Genomic DNA, 25131 nt, shown 5'->3' with positions numbered 1-25131 from the left:
GTTTTTAAAATGGGGTCATCTTATGAACCTTTCCAATCTTGGCTTGGTGTAGGAAAACAAAGTGTTCCTCAAAATGCTGAAAAATAATGTTAAATTTGTACGTCTCCTAAATGGTTAAAAAAAAACGAAGGTTTTTCCAATGTGCGCCCAAAATAAAGTAAACAGATGGAAATATATATCTTAGCAAAAATTTCTATATTATGTTTGCACATATTTGAGATATTGCAGTTGGAAATGTGAAAAAATAACGATTTTTTTCAATATTTTCCCAATTTTGGTGCTTTTAATAAGTAAACACAAATTCTATCGGTCTTTTTTTCCCGCCTAAATGAAGTACAACATGTGGCGAAAAAAACAATGTCAGAATCACTTGGATATGCAAAACCTTTCTGGTGTTTTTCCATGCTAAAATGACACGTGTCAGATTTGCAAAATTTGGCCTGGTCATTAAGGCGCAAACAGGCTTGGTCACTAAGAGGTTAAGCCACGAATAGCACACAGCCTCGTTATTGGCCCGTGAGGCTGCGCACATCTCACACAGATCCGTGGTTTGCGTGAAAAACATCTCACACAGATCCGTGGTTTGCGTGAAAAACATCTCATGCCATGGCCTATTCCCTCACTTTGAAATGGGACATGCCAATGTATGTCCATGCGCATGGTCCTTGTATATTCTCCAACATATGGACTGGTTGTCCGTGTGCTGTTGGTCTCAAGTTGCACCTAAGCCTCACTCGCACTTAGTGTGTACCTATCCTTATGCCTTCATCCATTAAGCAGTAGCTTTGGCCTTTGTAGCTGGTTTTCTTTTACTACATTGCAATGTGGAAGGAAGTAAAGTTTTTTTCCTGGACTTAATTATTGATGACCTGTCCTTATGTCCTCAGTTTCAGATCATTGGGGTCTGACTCCTGGCACCCCTTCCAATCAGATGTTTGAAGTTGTCTCATTGCAGCATCTTCATTGTTGAGGCAAAGTAACGTACGTTATATAGTGGCTGCGCTTGGTATTACAGCTGCATTCCATTCACTTGTTTGGATAAATGTCGATGGATAAATAAAGGAGTTGCGTTTTTTTTTTTTTTTTTAAAGGGGGGAGGAAAAAACAAAAATGGGAAAAAAATCAAAAAGGTCATGTGGCCCATTCCCATAATATCATAAGCTAAAGAAGGAAGGTGCTGTATTTGCTCATGCACCGCTGCACAGTGTGGGTGACAGGAGTCAGACCCCACTGATTTGATATTGATTACTATCCTAATGATAGTTCATCAATATTTCAGTACTGGAAGACCCAGTAAGTTTAGCTACACACCGGCGAGGGCCGTATCAGGCTGTGAAACTTGGCCCGATATTTTGCTTGCGGTTTCGAGCCATTTTTTCTGTCAGAAATGCCTACTATCACTTCAGGTAAAGTCGCAAACCTCCATTTTTTTTTTTATTATAAACATTTTTTAAAACCTTTCTTTTTTCTGTTACTATTCATATAAAAAGAAAATATTCTGGAAAATTCTAGTTATACACTAGTTGCCGGTGCTCCCGCGTAGCATAAAATACTGTGATCCCTATTTTTATGGCTTTGCTGTGTAGCCTGGATCAGAGGCACCAGCTACACAGTATATACCTTAAAAAAAGGATTACAAGCCACAAACTGAATGATATATCCACGTCATGACTTGTATCATAAGGCCACCTTCTCACATGGCATATTTGCTGCTAGCATTCTGCCGCAAATATGCTGGAAATCTGCAGTGGCCAAACTGTCTAAATAGTATGGATTTGCCACAGTTTTTCTGTCGGATCTGCACCAGATTTAAACTCTTGTATTTTCTGCACCATAATTAGATATGCTGAGGGTTTAGAGATTTAAGATTTGCGTTGTTTTTCAAAAACGCATTCAGAAATTTTCTACTCCATTTACTGGAAATTTTAGAAATGTGGGGCTAGGTCATTAAAGGGGTTGTACCAGAATGGACTGCTATGACTTGTCCCCCTCTCCTCTTTGTGGGCTCCCTGCACTTCTCTCCAGCATGAGGAGATTGAATCAAACCATTTTCATCAATACCTGCAGTTGATTATGCGCAAAAGAAAATCCACAAAAACCAGCAGGACTGCCTGCAGCAGCAGGGAGCCGTTAGTGGTCTGACAATCAGGACCCCCACTCTGCTTTAACTCCTTAGCGACGGCCCCATAGTGTTTTTACGTCCTAGCGAAGTGGGCTTTAATCCTAGAGGATGTAAAAACATGCATCCTCTGAGGATTAAGGCCACGTGGGCTGTGGATCTGACAGCTCCCGGAGGTAGCCGACAACCTAGAGCAGGGCAGCTGAGATTACTCATGCCGTTGTTCTGCGCATGTGCGCCAGACTATGACATCACACGCACTCGAAGAAGGCCGGGAGCCTCGGCAAATTTGAAATCTCCCGGCTCCTGAAGGTAGCCGGCGGGCAGATGTCACCGAGGACCGTGGTGAGCGGTCACAGGGCTCATGATTTCCGGTATCCAACGGATACCAGCGACCACGGAAAAGTAAAAAAAAATTAGTTTCAGCTGCCCTTATGGATCGGATCAATGGGGGCAGCTGAAAATACTCACCCCAGTCCTTCATGATGTTCCCCGGCGATCAGGACCTGCCGCGGGTCGTAGCGCAGAAAGCCTTAGAGCCCGGCAAATTTAAAATCTGCCTGCACCCGGGTGTCAAAGATAGCCAAGTGCAGGGAGATGTAACCGGGACCGCTGTATGCGCAGTACACCCCTAGATGAATTCGTTAAGGGGTCTAGTTTTCAAAATGGGGTCATTTGTGGGAATTCTCGGTCGTTTTGGCCGCTCAAGGGCTCTACAAGTGGGCAATGGGGCATAAAAGGCCTTCAAGCAAAATGTCTGTTCTGAAAGCCACCAGCTGCTCCTTTTGGTTTGGGCCCCGTTGTGCATACAGACATAATATGGGGGGCCACAATGGGTATGTTTCTGAACACAGGGCAAATGGGGAATCCATTTTGGGATGCAAATAATCATTTTGATGTGCACTATAGAAGAATCTGTCTTTAAAATGACGTATTTGCAAAAATATTAAATTGTATTTTTTCTCCTCTAAATTGCATGTTTACAAACTGTGGGGTCAAAATACTCCTGACCCCCCTCAGTGAAAACATTAAAGGGTGTGGTTTTTAAAATGGGGTCATTTGGGGGGGTATCTATCATTCTGACACCTAGGAGCCGTTGCAATGTTGGCTTGGTGCAGGAAAACAAAGTGTTCCTCAAAATGTTAAATTTGTACGTCTCCTAAATAGTTGGAAAAAAAATATCGAACGTTTTTCAAATGTGCGCTCAGAATAAAGTAAGCAGATGGAAAGATATATCTTAGCAAAAATTTGTACAGTATGTTTAGACATATTTGAGATATTCCAGTTGAAAATGTGAAAAAAAACATTTTTTTTCTTCAAAATTTTCCCAATTTTGGCGCTTTAAATATGCATAAATTCTATTGGTCTATTTGTACCACCTAAATGAAGTACAACATGTGGCGAAACAACAATGTCAGAATCACTTGGATCTGCAAAACCTTTACGGAGTTATTCTATGTTAAAGTGACACATGTCACATCTATCATCGGCCCCGCGGCTCTCCTGCTCTGTGACTGCTGCATCCAATCAGATGCTAGGAGAGTTCTGAACGGTAATGCTATGGCCGTTGACAGGCAGCGATCACCTGACTTCTGTTGTCAGCATAGACCATGAGAGCCGCAGCGATGACCCACCGGCCCGAGGACAGATGAGACCCCTTGGTTTAATTGTTTTAAAGGGGTTTTCTGGGATATTAGCAAAAATTATAAAGGCTTAAAAAGAAGACAATTGTCCTGGCGGCTCCATGCCCAGCGCTGGTGCCCGCCGCACGGAACCTGCGAGAAGCGGCAGGCAGTCACGTGCCGCTCGTTGTGCATGCGACTGCTCAGTCACTCACTGGCTTCGGATGTGATTCCTTTATGACCGCTGAAGCCTGTCAATGGCTGAGTGTTGCATGTATAACCAACCACCATGGCCGCCTGCAATGGGCTGCAGCGCTGGACGGAGCGCCGCCGGGATATGAGAGGATCCAATTTCTCTTCATTTTAATCCCTTATATTTTTTAATGTTACAGAAAGCCCCTTTAACTCCTTCATACCTAGTTTAAAATGTCTATTTGTAGATGGACATCCCCTTTAAGATGGCCCAGTCTCGGGCCGGTGTCACGGGCCGATTTGCACATGCAAAATTTGCGCGCACAATATGAAGTGAATAGAAAGAACCCATTGATTTCTTTAGATTTATTCACATACGCATATTTTGCGTGCGCAATTATGTGGTACAAAAAGAGCAAAACGCAGCGTGCGCTGATTGCCTGCTCATTTGCTCAGGGAAATAGAACATATAAAACTAAATCCTGCTACTTGGACATTTCTACGGACGGGCACAGGGCTGCCAGTGTTGTTGTGTGTGCAGATATGCATGTTTTGCGCAGGCATAAGAAGTACAATAAAAAAACTCTATTAGGTGGGCAAAAATGCGCTGCAAATGCGCGCTCCAAGAATTATTGGACAGCAGTAGTAAATTTGCCCATTGTCTATATATATATATATATATATTTATTTATTTATTTCAAATATTCCACTTTTTTGGCATTTTGATCCGGTGTTTTTTTTCTGAAAAAAAAAAACTGCCCCGTCCCGATGTTTGCTGTAGGCCAGCAGTGTAGTATAAAAGGCTCTACAAACTTTGTGGGTTTTTTCCCTCACTTTTGCTGTGTTTTTGGGGGTCATAATGTTTTTTTGTAGATCTCAGCACGCTCTGGGTATGACTTTTTCTGGTGTTTTTTCATCAGTTTCTAAAGTAGAAAAAAACTCTGCAAATTAAAAAATGCACGTGTGAATAAAAAAAACTAAAAACAAAACAGAAAAATAGCACACGTTCTTTGGAAGATGCCTCATTGCGTATGAATGAGCACTTAGGGCAGTTTGAACAATTGTAATGTCTACTATGGGCGACCAGGCAATTGTTCATTTAGCAAGGAGACCTGCCTGTGTTGCCCATAGCAACCAATCACCGAGTAGCTTTCATCTTCCAACAGCAAGGTAAGAAATGAAAGCTGCACTGTGATTGGTTGCCATGGGCAACATAGGCTGCTCTCCTACACAATGTCCTATCCCTCCAATGAACAGAGTACTACGTGCAGCTGTACGTATCGCTCGTATAACGCAGTGTGGTGTATACTGCTCCTATACAGCTTGTGAACTGCTGGCCCCGCTCTCCCCACCAGCAGCTTTACTACACGTCACGCTATGCGCTATCTGACACGCGCAGGCGCACTGGGGAACTACGGCGCCAGGAGAAAATATGGCGTCTGCTTGTTTCTCAATGATAACTCAAACACGGAAGTGAGTTCTCTTGCCCTCAGTAGCAATGGCGTCGAAGGGGGCTCGACATCGGTGGAAAGGAACCGGTGCAGAGAGGGAGGAAAATAGCGGAAAACATAAAGAGGAGGTCCGGGGGACGGAGCACAGAGCCGAGTGAGGGCTGCTTGTAGTATACGCCGGGTGCCTGCTGTGGGAAGAGTGTACATGTGGTGGTCTGTAGTGCTGCATGTGTGTACAATGGAGGGTGGGGGCATTTCATTGCAACTTGGACCCTGGCTTATTGGTACTATGGTGGCTGTCCATTCAGTAAAGGGTTGTCCTTGATTAGTGGGTGTCCATCACCTGCTACCCCCACTAATCAGCAGTGAGGTGGTTTCTGCAGGAAGCAGACAGCTCTGTTCTTACATCAGTGGCCAGGTTTTGCATTGCAGGTAGTGTTTCCATTTAAATGACCTGGCCTGCAATACTAAGCCTGGCCACTGATGTAAGAACGGAGGTGTCTGCTTCCTGCAGAAATCGGCTCCGTGCACGAGCATGGGGCCAGTAAACAGCTGACTGGCGGGGTTCCCAGTTGTCCACCTCTACTGATTTAATATTGTAACCTATCCTGAAGACGGGCCACCAATAGTTTACAATTGGACAACCACCTTTAATAGAGCACACACTGTATCCCATAGGGAGCGGATCTGCCCTCCATCCATAGACAAGCGGTGGCTATACCTCCGCTGCCGAGATCAATGGCAGATTGTCGCAGCCCCATGTTCTATATCATCTGTAGAGGACACATATGGCCCCATATAGTGTACGATAAATGGCACTGCTCCCTGCAGCCAGGTGTTGGGGTGCCCTTACTCAGTGCCCATGCCGGGCGGCACCTGTGCATGCCAGTATTTCCAGCTGTGAGTTGGCTGGGGTACGGGCACCCTTAGGGTTCGCTCACACGGAACCTAATTGCTCAATATCTGAAGCGACAAAAAAATACGCTAAATTTTGCGGCTTTTGTCTCAGATTTGCATTTGAAAATCCACAGCAAACAATGGAGATGGCGCTGAGTTAAAATGCACACGGCATGCGGCGTCTAACTGAACGCGTGTGTGAGTGTTGGCTCAGGGTAACTTCACACGGACAAGTTGTGAGTCCCGCCCCCATGTCGCGCTCCCCACCATGATTTCCCCAGGGATGTGAGGTGTTTTCATGGTGGGGAAGAAGTAATCAGCCGCGGCGGAGGATCGTGGAGTTCCTTCCTTTGTTTGCAGTGGGAGACCTTGCGTTGCGTGCACCTAGCATGTGGTGCGATGCTGCCGCCAGCCCCATTAAAAACAATGGCGCTGCGATGCAAGATAGAACACAACGCAATTTGTTTCCCGCATTGCAGTGCCGTGCAGAAAAACACCGCTAATGTCTATGATCCCATTCAAATGAAAGGGTTCATATTTGTGCGTCTCACAACGCACCAATCTTGGGCGATTTTCGTGGCCATGTGAAAGCGGCCCAAGTCTTCACTAGCTGTAAGTTGGCCGTGCGGTTTGCCTAAAACCATGTGGCCATTATCAGCGTCGAGCATCAGCCAGCTCCAATGACCCTCATCACCGCTGCCAAGCAAGCGCGGTGACTATTACGCACGACCATATCCGAATGGTGCTCTTATATCCATGTGATATCACATATCTGACGCTAATCACTTGGACTGCAGGTCACTGCAGCAGTATTATCTTACTGAGCGGCTCCCACTAAATTATATTAAAACCAATCCGCTAAATATATATCGTGATGGTTTCTCCTGCTATGAATAACAAAAAGACACGCGCCCCTCCAAATCAGCCTGCACCCCTGCAAGGAAGACCCCCTCCCCCATGAGATGGAAGCCAGTTTCCTCATGTTAATTCCTTCCCGACTCTAAATAGATCCTTGGATCCACAACAGTTCTGCCGTAATCCAGTGACATATATGTGAGTTCACACCCTCGCGGATCTCCTGTTGGAGAATACATGCCGAACAGTGTAAGTGATTGGTTTTCGCAAAGAGGGCGCCCCCTTGCTACAGTCCCAGTCCTGGGTATAAATAGATGATGGGAGAGATCTCTGTATTGTCCCCTGATATATTTATACATAGTTAGTAGGTCGGTCCTCACCTATCTTTTCTAAACAAATCCCAATTTTGATACCCTCTCTGGGTCTTCTAGCCCACCCATTCCATTTATTACTTAAGTTGCCCGCCTTTGTACCCGCTCAAGCTCTGATATGTCCTTCTTGTACATTGGTGCCCAGAATTGTGCATTGGTGCTTCTCTGAGAAGGATTAAGATTGCATTGCAGAAATCCTGTGATTTTTACCTTGATTCGCTTGCTACGGTCAGAAGGTGGCGCTGCAGTGATGACATATCATACATCCACCTGATTGCTGCTGACCATTACTGACCTCATTGTCTCCTGCTGTACATGCAAGCATTGTCTCAGAGGTATGTGTTGGCAATACTCCTGGGGCATACCCCTGTCTTCTGCCACTATATAGTCATGTTTTTTTGCGGTTGCCCACTGTAAGATGCGGACCCATGCCCCTGCACAGCCCTGCAGCTCACCCGCTCCCGGCGTCTCCTCTCTGCTCTGTAAGGCGCCAGCTGCCAGCCAGCCATAAGGAGCCGGCCCGTCACCGCTGACATTTCTGTGCTGGCCTCTGTGAGACCCGCACAGAAATAGAGCATGCCACAATTTGTTTTCCGCTTGTGTTTTCACGCGGACAAATCACGGCCGTCTGCCTAGGATTGCGGTTTTTAATGCAATCCTATGGCAGCGGGCACGGGCGCAAATACTATGAGAAATCCCATCGTGGAATTTCTGCCCGTGTGCAGGGGGCCATAGGTAGAACTCAAACGTTGATGCCATTATGGAGTCAGGAAGGATTTTCTTTCCTCCAAAAGGAGCTAAATTGGCATCTGCCTCGTTTTTTTTCTTGCCTTTCTCTGGATCAACAGTGGGGAGGCGGGTAGAAACAGGCTGAACCAGATGGACATTGTCTTCATTCAGCCTAGCATATTATGTTACTATGTTTAAGCTTCTATTCTAGCTTGGTGTCTGACTTCCGTTTCATTAGTTAGTAATGGTCACATCTTCTATTCTAGGTCCACGTGCAGTAAAGCTGGCCAAGTGTGGGCACCGGAAGGAGCGACGGCATTCAAATGCCTGATATCTGCCAGATTCTGTGCTGCCCTGCTGAGCAACATCTCAGACTGCGATGAAACCTTCAACTACTGGGAACCTGTAAGTACCGACTACGGGCGCTTTTAGATGGAACGGTTATCGTTCACAAGAATCACCCAAACAAGCGAAAGTGAACAATAATCATTCTGTCTAAACGCGAGCCAACGATGAGCGCTAATCCTTCACCTTTTGTTCGCCATTCGCTTTCTGCAGGCATAAAAACCATCGTTGGCTCGTTCACTGACCGTTCCGTTTACCCAGCGCTCGTTCACTGACCGTTCCGTTTACCCAGCGCTCGTTCACTGACCGTTCCGTTTACCCAGCGCTCGTTCACTGACCGTTCCGTTTACCCAGCGCTCGTTCACTGACCGTTCCGTTTACCCAGCGCTCGTTCACTGACCGTTCCGTTTATCCAGCGCTCGTTCACTGACCGTTCCGTTTACCCAGCGCTCGTTCACTGACCGTTCCGTTTACCCAGCGCTCGTTCAGTCCTTCTCATTCACTTATACAGCGAATATGGAAGACTGAGCAATTCCTGTTTGAACAAGCCAACGATGTATCTACCTGTATGAACGAGCTAGCGGTGACGTCACTTGCTGCTTCAAACGATAATCGGCTCATCTACTAGGACCCTAAGGTTGGTTCCACGTTGCGTTTTGGGAATCCAGCACTAGTTGTATCCCGGTTTCCATCTTCTACGCAAAAAACTGGGGGCGAACCTTGGTGGCGTTTTTCTGTCCTGTATAAATTACGGATAGCGACGGACACTATGTGAGATGGGGATCAAAGAGGTGTCAGCCTCACATATTTCCTCTATGGTGCTGTCCAGATTCTGCATGGCAGACAGTAACCCAGAAGGAACCAGGGCTGAAGAGGAAAAAGTGAAGTGTGTCAGGCGCCTAAAAGAGGTCAAAGTGAAGCACAGACTATTAGGCCTCATGTCCACTTGCAAATTCTAATTTAAAATCCGCAGCGTTTTTCCCGCACGCGGATCCGCGCCCTATAGGGATGCATTAGATCCCCGCAGGTAGTTAAATACCTGCGGAGGTCATTTTTCCCTGCAGGCGCGGATCCGCGTGCAGGAAAAAATCCGGACATGCTCCATTTAGGTGCGGGTCTCCCGCAGGCTACTATTGAAGCCTATGGAAGCCGTCCGGATCCGCAGGAGACCCTCGCCTAAATTAAACTCACCTGCTGCAGGCTGTGCGTGTCTTTCTTCCTTCCCAGCCGGATCTTCTTTCTTCGGCCTGGCAGATGTGCCCGGCGCATGCCGGCGTGCCGAGCACATCCGCCGGGCCCAAAAAAGAAGATCCAGCCGCGAAGAAGGGAAGACACGCATAGCCCGCAGCAGGTGAGTTTATTCTGATTTTCAGCTCTCATGTCCATGGGGCAGGAGGGACCCGCTGTGGATTCTACATGGAGAATCCGTAGCGGGCCTGATTTTCCCCGTGGACATGAGGCCTTAGGGTAAATGCCATGTAAAGTGCAAAATGTGATATCAGGAAGATCACATGGAAAGTACTCCATGTAGTTAAACTGGGATTTGTGATGGGATTCCTGTCTTTTGGCAGCCGCTTCTGTTATCCACATACACGTATAGCAGTTGACATCATCTGCTTGGAAACCTGTACAGGAGCCGCCTGGCTGAAGATGGCAATGTATTTCACGGTTGGGGATCACCTTAGTGAGAATTTGGGGTGGACCGGGCACAGGGTTTTTAACTATTGCTTCATTATAATTTCTCATTTAGGTCAAAATGTTTGCATATTTCTGTTTACAATAACTTTTAATATTTTTAGACTCACTACCTCGTATACGGCAAAGGATTCCAGACGTGGGAATATTCTCCAGCCTATGCAATTCGCTCCTATGCCTACCTCTGGCTGCATGCTTTACCTGCATGGTTCCACGCCAACATCCTTCAGACCAACAAGGTGGGACAGTCGGAATTGCTCATTTTATTTGAGCAATTTTTGCGTATTTTTTACAATATAAGAACTCGTGCTCACGAACGTATCAGTAAAACGCTGCGGGTCTTCCTGCGGCGTCTTACCAACTTTGTTAACAACAGCCCTGCCGGCGGACACCGTGTATGGCATGCGTAGTGTGACTTTTTTCCCACTTTTTAAAAAAAATCCTTGCTCTGTTTCAGAGCGGGGATGCGTATGAATCCGCCACCAATATGCAAGGTATTGTGTATGGACAGCGCTTCATATGCTGCGTATACCAATGTATAGGGCTCACGCTACGTGGCACACAGAGAAATATAGCATGCTGCGATCTATTTCTCGTGCGTATCAATACCTGGGGTCTACATATGTGCGTGAATCAATGAAAGTCCATTGACGTTCATGGACTCTATTCACCGCGTATCACACAGCCGCGCAACGGACATGTAATATGAGGTGACAACACGGTCGTGGACATGAGTCCTGAGATGTACTTGACTACGTAACGCAACCAGGTTTTACAGAGCAGAAAACAGAAAAAAAATATTTCATGCTGATTAACATTTCCGTGGTGCTGGAGAAGTGAAGGGATCACTAATTTTAGATCCCGTGGTCCAAATTCAGAGTCCCAGCAATGGCAGGCAGTGGGGTTTGATGGGGTTCTTAAGGACAGGACACTTCAAAAAGGAGTTTGAATGGTGAATTATTATATATTTTACTAAAGACAAAGAAGAAAGGACCTTGGAGGAATCTTATTGACAGTTCTGCTAATGAGAACTCTGAAAACTTATTAAAACTCAGAAATAAGTCTGGGGGGAGTCTGTGGGTCTTTGCTGTCTGTATATTGCTCTACAGCAGTGTTCCCCAACTCCAGTCCTCAGGGACCGCCAACTGGTCATGTTTTCTGGATTTCCTCAGTGTTGCACGGGTGATGTAATTCTTGTGAATGCCCCAGACATTGCCACAGGTGTTCTTGCTATAGGAGATCCTGAAAACATGACCTGTTGGTGGTCCCTGAGGACTGGAGTTGGGGACCCCTGCTCTACAGTATACTGTGGGTCATTTAACGCTGGTTATATGAAAGTGGGAGGCTTGCCCACAGGGCAACCATTTGAAACCGCAGCTCCTTGGGTTGTCCGCTTGCTCCTTCTCATGGGTAGGATGGTGCTGGTCTGACCTCTTGGTGAGAAGTCCATGGAGGAGGATTAGATGGTACACTGAGGGCAGCCTGGGAAAGGCAGTAGGAGGCATCCGACAGGGTAGGTACTCAGGGGATGCTTCTTTGCTGGCTTCTAGTGACAGGGAGTTTGGGTGGTATTTTAGTAAACAGAGTGCCAATAGAGTAAGATGGCATTTCGGGGCAGTTTTTGTTTTCTGTTCCTGGCTAAACGCTCTATGAACACTCTGCCCGAAGGATAAGGAAGTGGTCAGGGGGTCTTACACTATCACCTGTCCCCCATCTCCAGAGTATAGGAAGCAGGAACTTTATAGCTAGATTATTTGCTTGCCATAAAGTGAGTCTTCTAGTCCACCAAATACATTCTGTGCTTTCTGGAATCCACTTATACTGCACATCCTTCTTTGATTCCGTTAGCTTTTAATATTGGTTACTTCTAGAAAAGAGAAAAACATATTAACGCTAAGTAAGTTTTACTGTTTTCTCTTGCAGGTTCTGGTCTTTTACTTCATCCGATGCTTTTTAGCCTTCTGTAGCTGTGTGTGTGAGCTTTATTTCTACAAGTAAGTATCTGCTTATTTACTTTGGGGCTCGTTCACATCAGTATTCTAGAGTTCAGTTTTCCTGCTCCAAAATCGGCCCCCCCTGTCCAATTGGATCCATCTGGTGATGAGACCGAACGGACCCCCATTGATTATAACGGGGTGCGTTCAATTTCTGGCCAGCTGTCCAGCATTTTGCTGGAATTTACAGGATGCAATAACACAGCTTGCTGCGTTAGTTTGTTCTGCTATCTAGCGGACTTCAGCGGCAGAAGGTCCACACGGGCCCTAATTCACTAAGTAAAGCGCAAACAAATTGACTTTTTACGTTTCTTATCTTAAATCTTTTTTTAAAAAAAAACTAAAGATTTTTCACTTTATTTTAGTTTATTTGTTTCTACCTTTCAAGAGTCATAACTTTTTTTTTCCCACTAAGATAGCCATATGGAGCTGGTTTTGTACAAGACAAGTTGGTCTTTTAACCCTTTGCAATCCAATTTTGGATTCAGGGTTTCCTAGGGGGCTTTCTCTTTCTTCCATTTTACAATGACGCCATCTGCTGGCTAGAGCCAGTACTGCAGTATGTGACATACCGGAGAGGCCCCCGACAACAGAGCAGCCAGTAATATACAGTAAGAATACCCTGCCGGACGTCTTTTGACATCGGAGCTGTACAGGCTTCAATCAGAATGTCTTCAGACGTCAGACAGTGGATTGGAAAGGGTTAATGTTACCATTTAATCTATGCTGGAAAATTTTAAGTGGGGAGAAATGCAAAAAAATGCAAGTTTTTTTGGGGTGGGGGTGGGTCAGTACGATTACTGTGACAATAACAATTACAACGTATATTATTGTAAATTTTTCTGCTTTCAGAAAGTAATTTTTTTTTATTTTAACAAAAATTGCTTTGGTCACCGTTTTTTGATACCCAGAACTTTTTAAAATGTTTTGGCAATTGGGCTGTGCGAAGCTCGTGTGAGTTGTAGCTTTTATTAATACCATTTTGGGATATGTACATCCTTATAATCACTTTTTATTTAAAGGGGTTGTACCGCAAATCCAAGTAAAGTTATACACTTCTGTATGGCCATATAAATGCACTTTGTAATATACATCGTGCATTAAATATGAGCCATACAGAAGTTATTCACTTACCTACAGTGGGTCCCCCCCTGTGTTGGCGTCCCCGTCTTCCTGGCGCCGACCAAATCCTTCTCCTGGCTCGAATAGACGCGCTTGCGCAGTCTGCCTCTTCTGTCCCGTGGACGGGGACGCCAACACCGGGGGGGTACGTATATAACTTCTGTATGGCTCATATTTAATGCACGATGTATATTACAAAGTGCATGTATATGGCCATACAGAAGTGCTTAACTTTACTTTGATTTGCGGTACAACCCCTTTAAATGTTTTGGGAGCGGAATAAAAAAAAGGAATTCCGGCATTCCGTACATTTATTTTATGATCTTCACTGTGCGGGATAAATATTGAGATATTTTATAGCTGGGCCATTGCGAGATGAATCACTCGATTGTCTCTGATCTTTTACAAAACCTTGCACCTTTGTTTGTTGTTAGGATGTATAGAAAAATCCTAATTTTCACACCCATCAGATCATGGGGTCAAGAAAAACAAGGGGGTTAACCATAGCTTTTGATCATTCATATCTCGGAAACTATCAAGCGTAGGAAGATGTGCCAGGTGTCATTCTCTTCATAATACCATGTAGATGTCTATCACATCTGTTTCCTAACACTGTCATCCTAATCCAAGCTAAAGTAAAATGGGAAGAAAAATGGCAAAGTTTTTTTTCACTCCAGAGAGAAAGCTGAAAATATGTATATGGCCCAAACATTGAAGATTCTTACCACAAAATGTAAACCTTGTGGGGCTCCATTACTGTCTTGTAGATCACTAGTAGAAGGAAAAAGACCCTCATTTTGATAAACATGGGACGGGAATTTTTTTCCTTCCGCTTTCAGAACACCACCCAGGGTCATTCAATAAGTGAGGTAAATGAGGGTTGGACTAAAGGGACGTTCTGGGCGAGAAGTTACTCCCAAGCTCACCCTCAGACTCCATTCCCTGGGCCTTTGCCCATGCCTGTTCTACAGTTCTGCAAGGCATCAATTCTAAACCTCGAGATTTATATCTATAGAGAAAACTAGTCAGACATTCGTAGGATCCCATCAACGCTCCTGCCAGTGCTGTAGCCGTGTTACTTAGATCTATGTCTAGTCACAGTGTGCATATATTAACCGAGATGACAAAAAATACTAGAACATATTTAGACCAGCCAGACCTCCATGCTGCCTGGATGCTTAAAGAGTCGTGAGACTAAGGGCTCTTTCACACTAGCGTAGCGTTTTTTGGTTAGCCGTGTCACAGGCACAGCGCAACGGAAAAATCGTGTGCACGGGCGCACAAGTCGAGCAGGGGGAAACAGTTTAGCTCTGTTAAACTGCCTCCCCCTTTTCACCCTGTCACCGGCCCTCGGCAAGGGGAGGGGGCGGTATGGGGCTTGAACTAGTGTGGTAAGCTCCCGCACCCTCTCAGCCCCTTGTCAGCTGCCAACAATGGGAGGGGACTGGGCAGGAGCTTAGCAACTAGCTCCCTCCCAATCCCACCCCCTCCCATTGCAAACAGCCAGCAAGGGGCGGAGAGAAGGAGGTAAGGGGGTGGGAGTTCAGCAGACACCCTGCTAAACTCCCTCCCACCTCCCTTCTCCGGCAGCTACCATAGGCTCCCATAGGAGTCTATGGGAGCCGCCGCTGCATTCCAGCCAGAAGACAGTTCCTGAACTATCTTTCCTGGCCGGCGTTAAGGCGCCTGGCCGAAATGTGCACCGCATGAGCTATCTTGGCTGGGCGCTTTTACGCCGTGGGAATATGCACATCTGAACTGATGCATTGTAAACCAATGCATTAGATGGGCAGCATATATCTACCAGCCTTGAAAGCATGGCTGATATACACTTGCGTGAATGAAGCCTAAACCAGGCATTTTTTTTCCTAAGAAGGCCATCTAGCGTCTTAAAGAATTTTTTCGGGATCATCACAGTGGAGATGTGGATGAGATATAAGAGTTTTGGAGGGTATATAATTTTAAAATGTTTATATGTCCAAGCAGCGATAGTGGGTGCTGGTGCCATCAACTCAATTTCGAGGGGGGGGAAAAAGTAGCAACGGTTCCAAATTTAAGAGTAACAAATTGGTCACACCTGAGTATTCATGGGATAGGAGAGTGTTTTGTACTTAGAATATTTTTAAATAATTTTTACTGTTAAAAAACTTTATTTAACATTTAATTTACATTTTTATTTAGTCCACACAGGGGACTTGAACTTGCCATCGTTCGATCACTTGTACTATATACTGCAATACCTTAGTACTGAAGTACATAGTTATTTTGAACGTTTGCCTATGAAGCCTTGCCAAGCACTCATCTCTTTCCATAGGCTACGGCTATGTTGCCAGTAGCCGTTGCGGCGGTTTCCCATTTTGGCTATGAAAAGCCGAGATGGGAATACCTCTTTAAGTTTGAGTAGCAGTTCATATAGGTGTTGCGTGTGCACTGAGATCAATGTTTCCACCATATCGACTGTATATAAACTGCAGTGTGGATGTATGTAAAACATAGACCCTGCCTGTGTTCAGCCCTGATTCTCTTACTATTGCTACCCCAAATTATATATTGTATTACTTTCCATCTCTTTTAAGGGCGGTATGCAAAAGATTTGGACTCCATGTTGGGCGGTTGATGTTGGCTTTCCTGGTCCTCAGCACAGGAATGTTCTGCTCAGCTGCTGGTAGGTTCTGATGATATGATGAATGATTATCCTCTCTGGACATGGTGCTGTGCGCTTCAATGTTAATTTCTCGTAGCTGCATTTCTCTTATTAAATAAGTATTCAGTTTCTTCTGATGAAAATTAAAGCACCTTACAGGGACCTCCCCCCAATTCTCTTTCCAAATGTCTTGCAGCTGGATGGCAGGACACAGTGTACAGGTTCTTAAAGGGGTTGTCCCACTTTTTAGCTGTTGTGCTTCAGGAAGCAGACAGCTCCATATATTGGTTAGTGGCCCAGGCTGGTACTGCAGTCATATTAAAAGGGGTTCAGCCTGCGGTACAAACCCGGATCATTGCACAATGTATGGAGCTGTCTGATTCCTACAGCTAAAAGTGGGACAACGCCTTTATCTGAATTGTACTAATCGGTACTATGAGAACACTTTGTGACATGTTCTAAATGCATGACATAATTAAAGAAGACCTAAAGGCTTCCTCTTGGGCTCTTTGGCTCTAGTATACTGTATAAGAGTCAGTTACTTGATTGTTTCTCACCTGTGATTTAGTTGTCGTCTAATGATTCTATCCATGCTGTATTGCAAATTTACACTTAAAGGGGTTTTCCAGTAACAGCAGGGATTATTGATCCCGCAGTTAACCCATTATGTGCCAAGATCAGTGTAGATCGCAGCATGTATAGTATTCACAGTTTGCACTCCCTCTGGAACATCATTGGCCCTCTGCTATGTATTCGCAGATAGGTGATGGGTTGCCCTGGCAACTGGGCACCAGACACTGGCCTGGGATCGCTATTGTGAGCAATTATGTATTGCAGTACAGATGTACTGCAGTGTATTAGCAGAGTGATCAGATCTTTTCTGGCTCAAGTCCCCTGCAAGTACATAAATAAAAGCACATTAAAAAAAACAAAAAACTTTTTGCGCAGTTTCCCCTCTTTGTATAATAATAATTTTTAAAAACCCACATATTCGCTATCATCATATCTGTAATGATCTGTGTAAACTATTCTACATGGCAAAAGAAGTAAAAAAACAACAAAAATGCAGGGGCAATATTCTTATTTTGCTCATTTTGCCTCCCCCAAAAATGCAATAAAAGTGATCAAAAAAGCGGTATGTACCCGAAAATGGCCCCAATAAAGACTACAGCTCGCCCTCACAGGGCTCTGTCCATGGAAAAATAGAAAAGGATATGGGACTTTGCATGCAGCGATGCAAGAAAAAATTATTTCCAAGAGAGGGTTCTTATTGTGCAAAAGTAGAAAAACCTGAAAAAAAAATTTTATATATATATTTTTTGGTACCGTCGCTATGGTAGCAACCCGTAGAAAAAATATATCGTGTCACTTATGCTGCATGATTAGTGCTGAAAAAGACAATTGCAGAATTGGTTGTTTATTTCTAAAAAAAAAATTAAAAAAATTAAAGTTTTACAATACAGTATATGTACCCCAAAAATGGTACCAATAAAAATTACAGTTTGCCTCACCAAAAACAAGCCCTCATATGGCCTTGTCAACGGAAAATGAAAACGTTATGGTTTTGGAAAAGTGGAGACGAAAATCCCCCCAATTTATGGCCAAAACAGGCCGTGTCCTTAAGGGGTGAAAACATTGATTTCCTATTGAGCTTACAGCTGCCAATGTGGCCAAACTGAAGTGCAGTGTAAAGCATGGCGAAGGCACAGTGAGCTAGCAAGGAGGGGGATGTTAGCCTTTTCTTCCCCACCGAGTACCTGCTTCTTCCTTATTACAGTACTTGGGTAACTTGTGAACAAACCTAACCCTTTTGGCCATATTTGACGTGACGTGCGGTCTCCAGATTTCCTTTGGCTTATGTAGTCTGATGCATGTTTTCTGGTTGTGTCTTATATGATCTCTTATCTTCGTTTCTTGCTTCCTCCTGCAGCATATCTACCCAGCAGTTTCTGCATGTTCACCACGCTGGTAGCCATGACAGGCTGGTACATGGAGAAGGTCTCTGTGGCCGTGCTGGGGGTCGCTGCCGGGGCTATTTGGGGTTGGCCTTTCAGTGCTGTACTCGGGTAAGAAGCGCTCTCAGACTTGGACCCATAACGTTAAAGTCTACATCAACTCCGGTCGGATTCTGAATGTGGGAGCCCTCAGCGGAATCCATTCCTGACCGCAGCCGGCATTCACACGTACCTCTGTTCTGTTTTCATTATCTGTACTGCGGATGGCTGCAATCAGCCACCATCGGACATGTGCAGTAAAGTTTTTTTTTTTTTTTTTCCCCAAAGGTTTATTTTTCCCACGCCGTTGCTAGGCAATAAAATGGAATCCGCAACCTTTCCACCGAATCAATCGCGGAAGGGCTGTGGGTAGCATGGCTACCATTGACTTCAATGGAAGCGGTCCGCGCGGAAGCTGCAAAGCAATAGAACATGCTGCGATATTTTTTTTTCTGCGAGCGGAAATTGCAATCGCTGTCTGCTTGTGTGAGCGGACATGCGAATGTTCTTTTTTTGCGAAAATGTTGTGGATCGTCTGGCTGAGTGGTCCCAGTAAGAAATGTAGGATGCATTCCTGCTGGTCAGTGGCATACCTTTTACACAAGCTTCATAGCCATGACTGAGAATTGAAAACCAAGCCAGACAGTGCAGTAGGTTTCCGGCTTGGCTAGCGAGAGGCCTATAGATGTGGGTCAGGAAGGGTGTCGTTTCTCTTTAAGGAGGGCACCTAGAACCATGCTTCCTTATATGCAAAGAGGAGAGATGGAACAATACCTCTGCAGCTACACCTATTACAGGGCCACAATAGCAAGCCAATGTTTTCAATTCCCAGTCATTGCTATAAGGCCTGTCTAAAGAGTCTGACATTGACTTGCAGGAATGCTGACTTCCAATAGGTGGCGCTGCAGACGTACAGGATGCAGAAATCCGTACAGGATTGAAGCTATGTTAATACATGAGTACTAGTGAATGCAGCAGCATCCTACCGTGTTTCCCTGAAAATAACACACTGTCCTTATTAATTTTTACGCCAAAAGAGGTGCTAGGTCTTATTTTTTGGGATGTTAGTCCAGGTCCAACCCCTCTGCTCTCCTGAGTTCCGACGTGCTGCTTGCAGTCCTCTGCTTCCCACAGAAAATTACTTCCTGGTTATGGGATTCATAAATCCCGCCTCCAGGAAGCGATGGCTCTGATTGGTTTTCAAGCACTGCTCAACCAATCAATGCAGCGCTCGATGAACCAATGTGATGGCTGTGATTGGTTCATCAAGCGCTGCATTGATTGGCTGAGCAGCGGTCGAAGAACCGATCACAGCCAGCACATTGTGGAGGCGGGATTTATGAAGAGTCAAGACATTGATGGCCAATTCATAAATCTTGCCTCTGGAGAGCAGCAGGAGGGACCTGGACCGAGCCTGCTAAGGCATGTATTCCTTTTTTTAATGTAATGCAGCTAGGGCTTATTTTCAGGTAGGGCTCATATTTCAAGCCTTCCCCAAAATCAGGGTAGGGCTTATTTTTGGGGAAACAGGGTAGACAGACAGATCTCACATCCAACATGTATTACTGGGAGGAATGCACAAACATATAAAAGTCTGTAACTATATGCAGTTACGAATTGCATATCAGAGGTCTGAAAATGAATGAAGATTGCAGCCTGCAACTTGGTGCAATTTTTTTTAAACTCTAGGTTAGTACTAATCAGTGTAAGACACATAGGATCCTGTGAAATGTGTGCATGGCCTTTAATTTTGTTTGCAAAGAGCTTGTAAAATCTAATATATCTCACTTCATTTCCTTCAGGGTGCCCATTGCCTTTGATTTACTTCTTCTAAAACACCAATGGAAGAGTTTTATTAATTGGTGTCTCGTGGCGCTGATATTATTCCTGGTAAGTTCAGACACTGAGTGTTTAAAATAATTTGCATCTACAGTATGTTACGTTTTTGCTTTTCAGGTTTGTTTACTTTGAATAAAGAAGACTGACAGCTACAGAAAAACATCCAATGCATTCAGAAAGTCTTCAGACCCTCAGGCCCAATGTCCACTGGGAAATGTTTATTTTAAATCCGCAGCGTTTTTCCCACACGCGGATCCGCGCCCCATAGGGATGCATTGGACACCCGCAGGTAGTTAAATACCTGCAGATGTCATTTTTCCCGTCAGGCGCGGATCCGCGTGCGGGAAAAAAAATGGACATGCTTCATTTTCGTGCGTGTCGCCCGCGCGGACGGCTCCCACAGGCTTCTATTGAAGCCTATGGAAGCCGTCCGAATCCGCGGGAGACCTAAAATCAGAATAAACTCACCTGCTCTGGACGATGCGGATCTTCCTTCCTTCCCATCCGGATCTTCTTTCTTCGGCCCAGCGAATGTGCCGGGCACATGCGCGTGGTACATTGCCGGCGTGCCGAGCACATCCGCTGGGCCGAAGAAAGAAGATGCGTCCGCGAAGGAAGGAAGAACCGCATCGTCCGCAGCAGGTGAGTTTATTCTGATTTTAGGCCTCATGTCCGCAGGGCAGGAGGGACCTGCTACGGATTCTACATGAAGAATCCGCGGCGGGCCTGATTTTCCCCGTGGACATGAGGCCTTAGGCCCAATGTCCACTTGCACGCATGGACTCCACTGCTGAATCCCGCAGCCGTTCCCGCAGACATTGGGAGAATGCGCCGGCTGGATCTTCTTTCTTCAGCACGGCGAATGCGTCTGGACGTGCCGGATGGATGCGCAGTGCTTTTTTTTAAATGTCCTGCTTTCCCGCGGTTCCGAGGTACAGCCACAATGACAGCTGTGGCTGTGCCGCAGATATAACGGCTTCAATGCAAGCTGTCCCATGGGATCCGCAGACAAAATGGAGCATGCTGCGAGAAAAATCGCATTCGCATGCTTTAAATTGCCCTGCGGATGCTAATGTATCCCTATGGTCTTCTAGAGCTGCGGATGTCCCACGGGGGAGACAGGCACGGATTTTATAATTAAAATCCGGACACAGGAAATTTGGCGTTTTCACTATTTTTACATTTTATTATGTTGTGGCCATGTATAAATTAAAAACAAAGTTCTGCACTCAATACCAGTAATGACAAAGTGAAAACGGAATGTTAGAAGAAAACATTAGAATGAAAAACAATGATGTCGCATTGGCATAAGTATTCACACCCTGTACTCAGTACTTAGCTGAAGGACCTTTAGCAGCGATTACAGCCTCCATTCTTCTTGATGCCATAAGGTTTACACTCCTGGATTTTGTGATTTTCTGCCTTCTCTGCAGATCCTCTCAATTTCTGTCTGGATAGGGACCATTTGTGGACGGCCGTTTTTAGGTGTCTCTGAAGAGGTTCGATTGGGTTCAAGACAGGATTCTGGCTGGGTCACTCAAGGACATTCACAGAGTTGTCCCCAAGCCCTTTCTGTGTTGTCTATGCTGTGTTCTTGGGGTCATTGTCTGGTTGGAAGGTGAACCTTCTGCCCTATCTGAGGTCCCTTGTGCTTTGGGTCAGGTTTTCGTTAGGAATACCTCTGTACTTTGCCCCATTTGGCTTTTGCTGAGCCCTGACCAGTTTCTCTGTCCCAGCTGCTGAAAACCACCCCCACAGCATGATGCTGTCACCACCATGCTTCACTGTAGGGATGGTATCAGGCAGGTGATGAGCGGTGCCTGGCTTCCTCCAGACATAATGTTTAAAATTGAGGCCAAAAAGTTCAATCTTTATTTCATCAGACCAGAGAATCTTGTTTCTCACAGTCTTAGAGTCCTTTAGCTGCTTTTTGGCAAACTCCTCTGTCTTTTACTGAGGAGAGGCTTCTTTTTGGTCACTTTGCCATAAAGCCCAGATTGGTGGAGGCTGCAGTGATGGTTGACTTTCCAGGAGTTTCTCCCATCTGCACACCGGATCTTTGGAGCTCAGCCAGAGTGTCCATTAGGTTGTAGGTCACCTCTCTTACTGAGGTCTTTCTTCCCTGATTACTTAGTTTGGTGGTTCAGCCAGCTCTAGGAAGAGCCATGGTTGTTCCAAGCTTCTTCCATTTAAGAATTATGGAGGCCACTGTGCTCTTGGGAACTTTAAATGCAGCAGAGTTGTTTTTTGTAGCCTTCTGACTAATTTGCACAGGTCACAACATAATAAAATGTAAAAAAAAAAAAGTGAAAGGGCATGTAGACTTTCTTAATGCATTGTATATCTGTAATACAAGTCTGCAATGCTCAGAGTGGCTTCAAGTGATTGCCTAGTCGTCACAATTGTACATGCAAAAGATGGCCCTGGCATTTGGCCACTTTGCTAGAGACTCCCATCTGGTAGCTCATTGGACCTCCTTTGGTCTTCAAAACAGTAGCAATTTGTCATGGCATAGATTCCACTAGGTGCTGAAATCATTCTGCAGGAATATCCGCTCCTGTGGTCAGGAGAGCTTCTTGTAGTAGCACAGATTAGATGTAGGTACTGACATGTTCTGACCAGCCGATGGGAACGGTTCATTGATTCTTGTTGCTTCTGCCAAATTCTGACCTCCCATCAGTCCCCCTTGCCTTTGTCACAAAGATATCCCATTATCTGGGGACTGGGGAAAGAAATTAAGGTATGAAAACCTACTAAAAAAATAGCACAGAAATATGAAGAGGTGGGAAAGACTCCGGAAAGAAGGAGTGGTAGGGGGGAAGGGTACAGGGGAAGTCTGTCCAGTCTAAGCAAACCTCCAAGGCAATCTCACCAGCAGATCAGATTTGTGTTTTCAATGCTAAAGGGTATGTCATGTCCATTCAGGGGGCAACAACGCCACTAATCAACCATGCACCCAGCTCAGGCGAAGCCCATAACTGCAGTCACACCGCCCATGTAGCGTAAGAATCACATCTCGTCTTTGGCTTAAAGTTCCTCTATGTGTTGTAGGTTGTCCATGGCTTCCAGCCACATCAGTCTTGAAGGGGGAATCTTGGACTTCCATCTCCTAGGGATAATCTGCCTTATGGCTAATATAAAGAAGCAAATAAGGAGCCTTTTTGTTTGTGATAATGAGCCCAGAATCATGGACAACAAATGCCATTTCAGGAGTAGGGTTGAGTGAGCTTTTACAAATAGCTGCATACAAAACTCCCACCTCTTGCCACAGTGGTTGAATTAATGCGCAGGACCACCACAAGTGGACAAAGGTCCCTCGCTCGCAAAGACACCTCCAGCAATGTCCGGATACTGGGGGTATACCCTGGCCAACCCTGCTGGGGTCCTGTACCATCGTGTTAGAATTTCATAACTAAGCTCCTGTATTCTGCTGGAAATGTTCAGTTTATGGGGCATAACGTAAGCCTTCTCCCAAGACTCCTCCCGGAAGTCTATTCCTAGCTCCCTTTCCCAGGCCAACTTTAATGTCCTGTTTCTCTCTAATGTATCCGTCTCTAATAGTGAGTTATATAGGGAAGAAACATTCAATGGGTTGTCCAGGTTTGACATGCAGACCTTCTCGAGTGTCATAATTGGTCTCCCTAGTTGTTGTAAACTACCCAAAGACCTATGTAATGACATAATTGTAGGTACTGGTGCCAAGCTCCGGCCGAGGGGGGGGGGGTCTCTTCAGTCTAGTATCTCCTGTAAGGTCTTTAACCGTGTACCTGTCATTGCGGCCCGGATCCTAGGACTAGGCTCTGTCATCCTAGCCGTTGAAGAAGGCCGGCACGTCTGTATTACCCACCAGGGAAGTGAGCGAGCCTGGTGATATTAGTCCCGATTTAATGGCAGGACCAATCCACACGCTGAGTAAATTATCTACAAAGGAGGACAATCCCAAGTCTCTGTGTCTCTCCCTGCCTGGAATCCATGCTGCTCCAACTCTGAAGATAAGTTACGTGCCCGGAATCCAGACACACCCCAGTCCTCCAAATGGCACCAAGTCTTGCTCCGCTTTTACCCATCTTCTACGCTTTACCATGAAGCAGATCTAGAACACACTGGGTCAAAGACGTCCTATGATGCAATGAAAAGTTCGGGACCACCAGACCTCCACCTTCCTTGGAGCCAGTAAGGGCCCTCCATTTCCGCCTGGGCCTGTGATTGCCTCAAATAAATCTCACGAACAAGCGTCGAATCCGCAACAGGAACGCCCCTGTTAATCTTATGGGGACGGTTTGAAAGACTTACAAGAACCTGGGGAGGGACTTTATTTTAATCTTATTTATCCTCTCGAACCAAGACAGTGGGAGAGTCTTCCAACTATAGGTATTAATGATTAGAACATATCATATTGTTTTGCTCAAGAATGGTTTCCAGGCCCCTCTCGTACTCTTTTTTTCGAATTTATCACCATGTGTTCAGGCAGAGAATTCCACAGTCTCACTGATCTTACAGTAAAGAACCCCCTTCTATGTCGGTGTAACCTTCTTTCCTCTAGACGTAGAGGGCGCCCGCTTGTTACATTCACAATCCTGGGTATAAGGATGATGGAGAGATCTCTGTAGTGTCCCCTGATATATTCATACATAGTTATTAGGTCGCCTCTCAGACGTCTTTTTTCTAAACTAAATATTCTCAATATTGATAACCTCTCTGGGTATTGTAGTCCGTTAAGTACTTTAGTTGCCCACCTTTGTACCCACTCAAGCTATGATATGTCCTTCTTGAGTACCGGTGCCCAAAACTGTCCACAATATTCCAAGTGTGGTCTGAGCAGTGACTTGTAAAGCGATACAACAATTTTCTCATCATGTGCCCTTAGACCTCATTTGATGCACCCCATGATACTATTTGCCTTGGCAGCAGCTGCCTGACACTGGTTGCTCTAGTTAAGCTTACAGTTAACTAAAATCGCCAAGTTCTTTTCCATGTCAGTGTCCCCCAGTGGTTTCCCACTTAGTGTATAATGGTGGCATGCATTTCCCTGCCCATGTGCAGAACCTTACATTTATCAGTGTTAAATCTCATTTGCCACTTTTCTGCCACCAACTTATCCAGATCCTCTTGGAATCTCCTTGCATCCTCTCTTGTGTTAATATATTTACATAGTTTTGTATCATCTGCAAATATTGATATTTTACTGCCCAATCCTTCTACCAGGTCATTAATAAATATATTAAAAAGAATAGGACCCAAAACCGACCCCTGTGGAACCCC

The 25131-nt window shown here is 45.3% G+C and overlaps 1 protein-coding gene across 2 annotated transcripts in view; it reads left to right on the top strand.

The window, feature by feature from the left end:
* Window positions 1-5431: 5431 nt before the first annotated feature.
* ALG9 (ALG9 alpha-1,2-mannosyltransferase) overlaps window positions 5432-25131 on the top strand; it is a 119931-nt gene continuing 100231 nt past the window's right edge. For both annotated transcript variants that reach the window (XM_066606970.1, XM_066606969.1), the window contains exons 1-7: window positions 5432-5538; window positions 8503-8641; window positions 10381-10515; window positions 12200-12270; window positions 15969-16057; window positions 17967-18102; window positions 19833-19920. In XM_066606970.1, the coding sequence (XP_066463067.1) occupies window positions 5432-5538; window positions 8503-8641; window positions 10381-10515; window positions 12200-12270; window positions 15969-16057; window positions 17967-18102; window positions 19833-19920 (765 nt within the window). The remainder of the gene's footprint in view (window positions 5539-8502; window positions 8642-10380; window positions 10516-12199; window positions 12271-15968; window positions 16058-17966; window positions 18103-19832; window positions 19921-25131) is intronic.

This window comes from Eleutherodactylus coqui, chromosome 6 (assembly GCF_035609145.1).
Source record: "Eleutherodactylus coqui strain aEleCoq1 chromosome 6, aEleCoq1.hap1, whole genome shotgun sequence".
Lineage (NCBI taxonomy): Eukaryota > Metazoa > Chordata > Amphibia > Anura > Eleutherodactylidae > Eleutherodactylus > Eleutherodactylus coqui.
This window is presented reverse-complemented; position numbering and strand designations above follow the sequence as displayed.